At 33.5% G+C, this 10,199-nt stretch overlaps 1 protein-coding gene across 3 annotated transcripts in view; it reads left to right on the top strand.

The window, feature by feature from the left end:
* Positions 1 to 9,004: 9,004 nt before the first annotated feature.
* The window catches only part of Cacna2d1 (calcium voltage-gated channel auxiliary subunit alpha2delta 1), a 372,350-nt gene continuing 371,155 nt past the window's right edge, over positions 9,005 to 10,199 (top strand). For all 3 annotated transcript variants that reach the window (XM_026384957.2, XM_026384956.2, XM_026384954.2), the window contains exon 1: positions 9,005 to 9,083. In XM_026384957.2, the coding sequence (XP_026240742.2) occupies positions 9,024 to 9,083 (60 nt within the window). In that variant the 5' untranslated portion in view covers positions 9,005 to 9,023. The remainder of the gene's footprint in view (positions 9,084 to 10,199) is intronic.

The following is a 10,199-nucleotide window of genomic DNA, read 5'->3' as shown; positions in this document are numbered from 1 at the left end:
TGGTGGAAAAGTAGATCCTATGAAGAATTCTTGGCTTTTGTGAATTGTGAATATGATTATTTGTAAGGTGGATTACACACACAGACACACAACACACACACACACACACACACACACACACATGCAGAAAAAGGCCAACAGTAAATGAAGGCAGAGAAGCATGAACTGCTCAAGAATCAGGCTTTAGTTTTACAATTTGTTTCTATTCTCAAGTTCTTTACCTTTCCACTCTGATTAGTGTGTTCATATTCCTTTCTGCAGCCCAGGATTACGCTAGACTAAAATGGAATACTAAAGCATTTCATAAGTTGAAACAGCTTTCTAAAAACAGAGCAATGGTGTTACTGAAAATGATTTAAATTGAAAATAATTTCAGGAACTTATAGTCCTGGCATGATATTCGTTTTACAAGCAATCCTATAATTTAATGTAGGTACCAAACTCTCCATTTATACCACAAAAAATAAAAGTATTTCACTATATAGTTATCCATGCTATGAAAGGGATATCAAATAAACTTGCATGTCTAGGTTATCTAAATCTTTGGCTTACTTATGTTATTTTTACCCACCTACAGGGACACTGTGGGTGGTTTATTATATAACAAAAATAGGAGCCTTTTGGCATTGGTAGAATATTTATAGCAAGTAGAACAGTAGACTTTTGAAATATATGATCTTATTACTTCACATTTGTGAATAAGCTATTTATATTTCAGCACACTTGAAATGGTCAGTTTGTTAGATCTTTTGATATTTTAATTTTTCCCAGTGCTACAAGGCATAACTGTGTCTTTTATTGCCTTAAAATAAGATTATTTCTTAAATATAATGGCATAGGCAGAGAACTGTCTTAGGACAAGGCCCCAATTGGCACAAACTTCTCACCTTCTCACCACCCCTCCTGTAAATCCCTTACTGTAGCAAGCCCACCTCCCTTTCTTTTCCTTGTGGTATATCTGTCTTTGTCTTTACGATAATTATAGTAGAATAAGTTGAGAAGAACATGGAAAAAAGATACCTATTTTAATATTCTCTCTATACAAACAGAAGCAGTCTTAAACACATTTTCCTCCCCCCACACCCCACAGGACTTACCCACATAAAATATAGGATGCAAGGACAGTTAGTCTAGTTTAGAACCTATTATAACAATTCTTAGCTATCACACTGACTCCATTTTTCCAACCAGGCAAATTCTCTTTAGCTTTTTCAAAACAATTTAATAGGAAACTATAAAGACTTGACACTTTTTTCTCAACTGTTAACACTTCACAATAGATTAAATAGGGTATAATTTGTGCTTTTCTGAATTTGATGTTCTTCAAATGTGTACAAGATGAAATGGATTATTATCTCTCTTTTTTTTTTGCTTTTTGAAAGTTGCTTTCTGAAGTATGCATTAATCTTTTGGGACAATATTACAGACAAATCCAGCTTTAAAAGGAACAATGTTTACTGAATGGCAAGTTTTTCTCTCAAACTTAATGCAAATATCAATATTTTGTATGTGTGCTTTTAGAATTTTGACTGTTTCTGTTCAATAAGGTGAAGTAGAGGATATAATAAGGTTATTTCAATTATGCAATGAAATACCTCAATTTTTAGTGATATCTTAGAGAATGCTACAAATTACATTCAATCTGGACATAACAGCAAACTGTTGAAAATAATGTTGTTGACTATAATGAGTTGGCAAGGGACAAAGAGAGATTACAAGACTTGATTTTTCTCCTTGACATTCAGTATACTTAAAAGATTTAGAATTTCAAGAGTTTTAATAATTCCTTAAAATTATTAGGTCCACATTTTGAAAATTTGCAGTTTGTCAAAAGATGGATGTTGTTTACAAAGGTGTACATCTGACAGTTGATTTTATTCTGATGTGGATTATAGGGAGAAATTATGCTGAAAGAGAATTTGTGTGTTTGAAACAATGGAATTATTAAATATATTTGTGATTTTTAAACAATAGTAGTACAGTTGAATTTCATTTCAGTACATATCTCTATATTCAGTCAATGCTTATGTGCCTACTGACACGAAAGTGTCAGAAAAATAAACACAAAGCAAAGCTAAAGTACTTTTGGAATTTTGTAAACATTTTGGATAGAAGTAAACATTCTTGGTTTGGGAGATTGTGAAAGGTGATATGAAAGTATTTGGGGATTTATCAGTTTACAATTGAGGTGGAAGATTAATTCTAGGTGGAGGTTGAAGGATGAATGAGGAAAAGTACAGCCAATGCACATTGAAACCTGAGGTTGGTTGTAGAAGGTCTTAGGAAATAAGAAGGGAGAGAGGGCTGGGTTGCTTAACTTCTGGAATGTTTTCTCCTGTCTACATTTTTCTAATTGGTAGTAATGCAAGGATGCATATTAAATATTTTAGCATGGAGGTGGTACAAAATAAAGTCTCAATGTTTTTAGCTATCAGCTATGTATGGGGGAAAGCTGGGACATGATTATTTAACAGGATCGTAGGAGGGAAAGATGAAGAAATTGGTGCTATGATTCTTGATGATGGGGTAGATGGATTGCCAACAGAGAAAAAGGATACAAAGAGTTTGTAGTCTGGAGAGGGAAAAAATTGAGTTCAATATGATACATCTTTGGACAGGAATGATGGAATGTCAAAGTGGAGCATTCAAATGGTAGTTGAGGAAGAAGAGGATCTCAAATTTAGGGACTATATAAGTAAAGGTGACAGTTGAAGCATAAAATTTTGAGGAAGTACAAGTGGAAGAGAGGAAGGAGAAAAGGGTATTAAAATAGAAGATGGATGTTGAGAAATAATTGTATTTATCCTTAGGAAAATGAAAAGGAATCAGTTGATAATAATAAAGAAAACAAGAGCCAAACAAATAAGGTCATAGGAGCAAAAAGCACACAAGATTCAAGAGGGCAGTGGAACAGTGAGGGACGTGGGGTAAGAAAGGGACAAGAAATAGGATGTGCACCCCTTCTCTGCATGCCCAGACTCCAGAGCTTCTCACAGTTTTCCCCACATATACCATTCATTCTTCTTAGTCTTTGACTTCCTATCATGCTCAAGTCTTGTCTGTAACATTGAAGCTTCTGTTAGCACCTGAGCCTTGAAGCCAAGGAATATGCATTTTTAACAAGAAGGGTCAAGTGTGCTCTGTCACCTTGAGCGTGAAAGTCCAGTGTGTTTTCTCAAGAAAACAGCTTATCTATTATTCTAATTCTATTGTTCTTATATAACAAAATATGGGCTCAATGAATTTGATCAGACTAGAGATTGTAATATGCATTTATATCTAAAGGGCTTTTGAATCACAGTATTAAATTTTCTGAGAGCAATCTGTTTTATTTCACCATGCTTTTGGGAACTTATTATTTAAAAAATACATACATATTGTAAGTGACTTAAAATGAGATATGTGTACGCAGGGCCCTTTCTTTAAGTTGCTACATTATATTCTTTTTATAAGACTGAAAATTCAAAAAATGATGACAAAGATTTGAAATTTGGCAATACAGTATTTTCATATTTTCTTGGAAATACTGTGAAGGGATTTTTTGGTTCCATAGTAAAAGGGTTTAGAAAACAAGCATTGTTTATGAATATATTATGATATTTTTAATGAATATTTTAGTAGTCTTTGTTATGTAGAATCAGTAGAGATCTAGAAATTGTCATGACCTTCAATTTACTTTTCCGTGTCCTCCTTTCCCACCTGCTGGTGTCTGTCCCACATTCATCTGAGTGCTGTTTTTCTCTGATCTTGCCCTCCACAGCCTGGTATTGGTAAGAAATTCACATAGCTACGCTGATTAGTACAAATGGAATCCTATGACCTTCAGTATAATACAGATACTTAAACATCTCCAGCCACTCTGTAAACCTCCACCTCTCTATTCTACTTCCTTACCTACTACCTCTGAACTGATGACTCTTCCTTCTTTATTACAAAGGAAATAGAGACCAATAAATTAGAATAGTCACAACTTTTTGCACTAGTTGTTGCAGTTATTTCCACTTATCTCAAAACTTTCCCTCTTCCTTTCCAGTACCCATGGAAGAACTGTCTTCCCTTAGAGCCACACATTAGATTTCTCCTTTTTTTTTTATTCTTTCTCCTTATCCATTACTTTTATCCTCTCATGTTTGGGATACAGTAAGTGAGCAAGAAAAGTGTAATGAATCTAGTGACTTTTGAAAGACCTTGCTGTGTTGTAGAGAAGATTGCTTTCCTCACATATTGCAAGGTTCAGGGCTGAGAGCCCTGTTTAAAAATTTATATTAGCAAGAGAAAAGCATATAAATTTATTGAATCTAATAAAACTTTAAAATTACTTGGGAGGCTTCAGAAAATGAAGAACCAAAGATCAAGAGATAGGTACATATTTTTATGGACAATATTGAAGAAGTACGATTGGTGAACAAAAGGACATGATCTACAAGGCCTGTTGGTTCTGATAATACTCGGTTTTCCTGTGTGCTGTTTCTTCCCTTTGGATTTAGAGCAGGACACCTGTCACATGAGTCCACAGGGAGAAGGACAAAGAGAGCTTTCTGCTTTAGCTGTTTTGTCAAATGTCAAAGGGCCCTATTTTGGGGTTGCATTTCCTGAATCCCACCACTGTCAATAAATTATATATTCTCTTGAATCTTTAATGTCTCCCTCCCCTCTTGTCTTTCTCCTTTTACATAGAAACATGCCCATATCTATCACATTAAAACCCAGAAGAAACGTCAGGTCCTCATTCTCCATTCCCTTCCAGTTTCCACACTGTTTGTTTCATTTTCCCAGCAAAGGTAGATTTATTTATGATACTATAATCCCTTCCACTCTTTGGAAATATTTTTCCCCTCTGGCTTCTGAGGTCTCATGGTTTATGGATTCTTCTCTCTGGTCACTACTCAGATTCCTCTGCTTATTCCTTAAATGTTGTTTTTGAGATTTTTAACTTCTGTTTATTTTTCTTCCTCCATCTACTCTCTTTTGGAAGTTGTACTTTGATTTTTGCATGCTCTTTATATATGTTGTAACTACCAAATTCTTAAATTCTATGGAGAATTCTCTTCTAGAGCTGTAAACCTTTGTATATTCAACTGTCTATTACATGTCTATTCAGTTCTCTTAAAAAAAAAAACAACTTTAATTAAATCTAAAAACAGAAACTCATGGGTTGGCGCTGCAGCTCAGTCAGTGGCAGAATGCTTGGTTAAGCATGAGTGGGTCCTGGGTTCAATCCCCAATCCAGCAAGCAGAACTTATCAATGTCCCTCCAAATTGGTCTTCCCCCATACTTTCTATATTAAAATGCCCTGTAAAATCTAACTGAGGAACTCCCTGAATCATTTCCCAATTCTTCTTCCCAATCATTTTCTTTTTTTTAATATTTATTTTTAGTTGTAAATGGATACAATACATTTATTTTATTTTATTTTTTTATTTTTATATGGTGCTGAGGATCAAACCCAGGGCCTCACATGTGCTAGGCTAGCACTCTACCTATGAGCCACAACTCCAGCCCCCCCAATTATTTTCTTTATCTAATGGTACAAGAAATCTTGTGATGCATACTTAGAAATTTCTGTTGGATTGTTTATTTCTACTTGCCTTCTTTCTTTCTGGCTTCTCATTTTCTATTGTCCCTCCATTATTTTGAGAATACCATCTAAATGCTTCAAAAGGTTATTTCAGATTCTTGGACTGGACCATCTTTCTGGATGAATTTTGCCCTTCCATTCCTGCCTCAATTTCATATCATTTGCCAAGCTTGGACTTCTTGAAGTTGTTAAATAAGCCATGCTTTGTATTCTCTTTGTCTACACTCTGACTTTGTTCAATTTTGTCATTTTAAATAGCTACTTCTCCAGAAAGCCTTGAAGGAATTAATGATATGCCATTCCAAAATATTCCCAGTTGGTTTATTGATTTCATTTCAGACTGATCACTTGAGGAGCTAGAACTTCAGAAAGAGCCATTTAGCATGTGTTTCCTACCTGCAGCAAGCCCTGGAGGTTCTTTTGAGAGGGATACCCTTTACATACCAAGAATGAAAACTAGCTCTGACCACCAGAGACTGGAAATTAGGGCCACAGTGAATATGAATAAACAAATCCCGAAGTAACTCTAATTTTCTGCTAGCTTCTATGCCTTCCATATATTTCTTAGTAACATTTCTAGAATTAACTACCTGAATCTCCATATTTATTTGTTCCATCATCCCTTCACAACTTAATCATTCTTTGCCTCAAAAGTATATAAACTCCATGCTTTGGCCATTTTTTGTGAATATCTCCATGTAGTTATATAATTAATGAAAAAATCATGCTTTTCTCTTTCTAATCAACTCATATTAAGTAGGATCTTAGAGCAAGGCAAAGGCTCACATATAGCCTCTTCTACCAGCCTCCCCACACCACTATGAATAAGCATTAAGTGACTCCCTCCTGGTAGCTGAACAATGTCAAGAGTGAACAATAAATTCTTCCTGGTGGAGTGCCATGTTCCTTTCTTATTATGTGAAAATTTTGTTTCTCCCATTATTTCCCCCAAATTTTATAGTTCCATCTGGATAAATTTAATAAAATGATTATACATATGTGCTTGATGATTTACCAAGTAAGAAAAAGATCGATAAATATTTGCACATGAGTATTATCTATTTTGTAATTTTCCACTTTTGAAGTAAATGTGACCTTTCCTTATTTCCTGGTCTTTATCACCTTGTAATTCAAGGGCAAAAGTAGACTACTTATATAATATTTTAGGAAAATCAACTAACACTTCATATCTGTATAATAATTCATGCTCCTATAAAGTGTTCTTGACAGCTTGTCAGTGGGGCAGAGAAGACTGGACATGTCCTAAAGTGCTTTGCAGTGCAAAAAAGTTCACCTCAGTGAACATTGATAGCGACAGTGCCCACAGGTGTCAGGAGAGAGTGCATATTTTAGATTAGTTGGGCAAAAATCAGAATTTAGTCATTAGATATATTCGTCTCTCAGTTTCCCAGCTAAAGGGATGTATAACACTTCTTGCTTTTTGTCAGTGTTGATAGTTTATTTGAGAAGAGATGATTCAGTTTTTCCCTGTTCCATGACTTACTCAGTAACTGCTTAAAGCAACAAGATAGTCTGATCTGAATTAGAAAATAGTACCAATGTTCTTTGCTCTTCCTATACTCTACTGTATTTTTTTTTTGTTCTCGATGTAAAACTAGGGCATAATTGTAATTCCCTAATAGCAATACTAAGAATATTGATTGGTTGTTGCTTATAATGTTGTTCAGATGTATGCACCAGCTCATAAATAGCACAAACTGTACTATCCGGATGACATTATGTGCACTGTTCATTTTAATTACCCTATAAATTTCTATTTGATTTTGTTTCTTGATATTCATTTACCTTTCTTCAATCCTATTCATAAAGCATGGTTCAATAAATGTTATCCTTTATTTTTGTTTGTGCTAAAGTGTTCCTAGTGCTAATTTATTTTATTTACTAAGTTTGTTTTACACATAAATCATGCCTCTGTGTTTTACTCTCTAGCACTTCATCCATTTTTATGACTGACTTTCTAGTTTCCCTTCTTCCTCTTTAGTTTGTCAGCTCATTATTCTTTTATATGTTCTCTTAAACCTCACTTAAATCCCTTTTCCATGTTATATTTGTATTTCACATTTATTGTTTATTATATTACATGTGTGTTTAGCTGAAAAAAAATTGGTGACCATGATGTACTACTGGAATTCTTCTGTGTTATCTAAGGAAGAAAAGACATATAAAACTAAGTTTCCATGATTTAGATCATACGTATGTAGAGTAAAGCTCATATTCAAAGTAAACATCTCATCATTTTATCAGATTACTTATGTTTCCATATAATTGCCTGGAGAGAAAAAAATCATAGATTATTTATTTATTTATTTATTTTACTGCTGAGCTACATCTCCAGCCCTTCTGTTTTTATTGCTTTTGAGACATAGTTGCACTAAGGTGTCCAGCTAGCCTTGAACTTGTGATCCTTCTGCCTCAACTTCCCCGGTAGGTGTGATTTCAGGCCACTGTGACTATGAGGATGAATAAATGAAATAGATGAGGAAACTGAAAATTATATTGATATGAATCAGAAAAATTGTGTGGTATTTGGTACTGTTTTGAATGCCAGAAATAACTGAGATAGAAGATGTATTTAGGTTTTCCTAAAATGCCCTGAAACCATAGCTTATACTTTAAGATTTTCTTTGCATTAATCTAAAGAAAGGACTTGAACTTAAATCTTTTGATCATAATTTTAATGATTAAGACCATTGCTTTAAAATTTAAACTTTGATCCAGAATTCATATCTAAGTGTCTAGCTAAAGAAATAAAGTGCATTTAAAATTGTCCACTAAAATATTGCAGTATGATTTGTAGTGGTTAAAAACAGATGACTGATGACTTTTTTTTAAAAAAAAAGAATTGTCGAGCATAGTATAGAATGTGGAGTTAAGTAGTCATTAAAAAGGATATGTTTATAGAATATTTGTGTCAGCATATGTTTGTATTTATCATATGGTATAAATGAAACAACTAAATAAAAGAATTAGAGCCATTATCTCTGGTGGGATTATTCTTCCATTTTTCAAATAGTCTGCATTTATTATACTCTCACTATTATATTCAGCGGACTTGTATGCAAAAATACAGCATTTGTAATTTAGAATGTTCTACTTAGTAATATATTTATTAAATTTTAAGAAAAATAAGCAAATGTTTGCCTTCAAATCATAGAAGACATCCATGTCATTTTTCCTCTTTTGGATTTGTGGATGTTTTAGCATCCTAAACATTTGTATCTAAAGGTTGACTGCTTTGAAATTGGAAGGTGGAATGGGAGGGTGGACATGTGGGAGCTAGGAGGGAGAAGAAAGATCTAAGGACAATTTATGAATTATCTGAAGCATAGATATAAAATATCACCATGTGACCTTGATTTGCCAAAGATGTAATAGAATATTTTTCTTTCTGATTTCTACAGTATCAAGTCATGGGTTGACAAGATGCAGGAAGACCTTGTCACACTGGCAAAAACAGCAAGTGGAGTCAATCAGCTTGTTGATGTGAGTAAAAACCATCAAAGGAACTTGCTAATTTGAATGTCCTTCTGTTTTCTAAGAAAGTGTGTATCTATGTTATAGATAGAATATGATTTTTCCTGTGGATCTAGAAGTGACATTCTGAGAGAAACCCTTGCTACTGTTAGTTATTTTGAACAAGAGTGCCACCCCTAACAGTTAATGAAACTCACCACACTTTACAGTTTATACCAGTTTTACAGTTTACACCATCTCTCACTTAGATGAGTTCCTGATTTGTGTATGTACCAATATTCATAGTTGGGTGCCATGTGCATGTTACCACGGTGTTTCCATTTCTCAGAATATATTTCTTAGATAGTGATGACTTCCAATTCTATAATGGTTCTTTTGAATATCCTCAATGGAAACTCATCTTTGTTCTTTGAGGATATATTTTATTTAAAAAAAATGAAAAGTGTTTATAACCATGTCCAGAGATTGGAATGATCAATTGAGATTGCTAATAAAGATTTTGGTGCAAGAAATGGAGATACAATAAAAGGTGATTTTTTTCTTATGATTTCTAAACTGGTTGTGAAAGTTACTTTAAAGTTTTTTTTGAAAAGGACATGAATATGTGGTATAAATATTTTATAGAATCTTAGATTATTTTTCATGGGTTAGAGCATTTATATATATATTCTGTAAGATTAATCAAAGTTAAATGTCATTTGTATGGGGTCTCACAAATTCAATTTCAGTGTAAGTCATGTAATAACTTTTTGTTACATGTACTCTCACCTTGTGTTCTTAGTGATACAAAGACCCTGTTTATATTTTAAAATGTGGTGGGTTGATTAAGTGAAATGGTATATGTTTTGACTGTGACCTAGCTCATGGTGTCAAGTGTGGAATTTTATATTTGTAGCATTGTTGGGTAATCAGAAAATTTCCAATTTTGGAGCATTTTGGATTTCATGTTTTTAGATTAGGAACATTCACCTTGCATGTGAATATTCCTCTCTGAGAGAAATGGAAACATATTGATAAGTTAAGTATAAGACTTTAAAATTTCTTCTGAACCTCTTTATGAAACAATTATAGAATTAAAAACAGAAGAGTTTTTTTATTTGTTCCAATTAGTTATACATGTTAACA

This window comes from Urocitellus parryii, chromosome 3, assembly GCF_045843805.1.
Source record: "Urocitellus parryii isolate mUroPar1 chromosome 3, mUroPar1.hap1, whole genome shotgun sequence".
Taxonomy (NCBI): Eukaryota; Metazoa; Chordata; class Mammalia; order Rodentia; family Sciuridae; genus Urocitellus; species Urocitellus parryii.
Note: the sequence above shows the minus strand (reverse complement) of the source record. Positions and strands in the feature narration are given on the sequence as shown.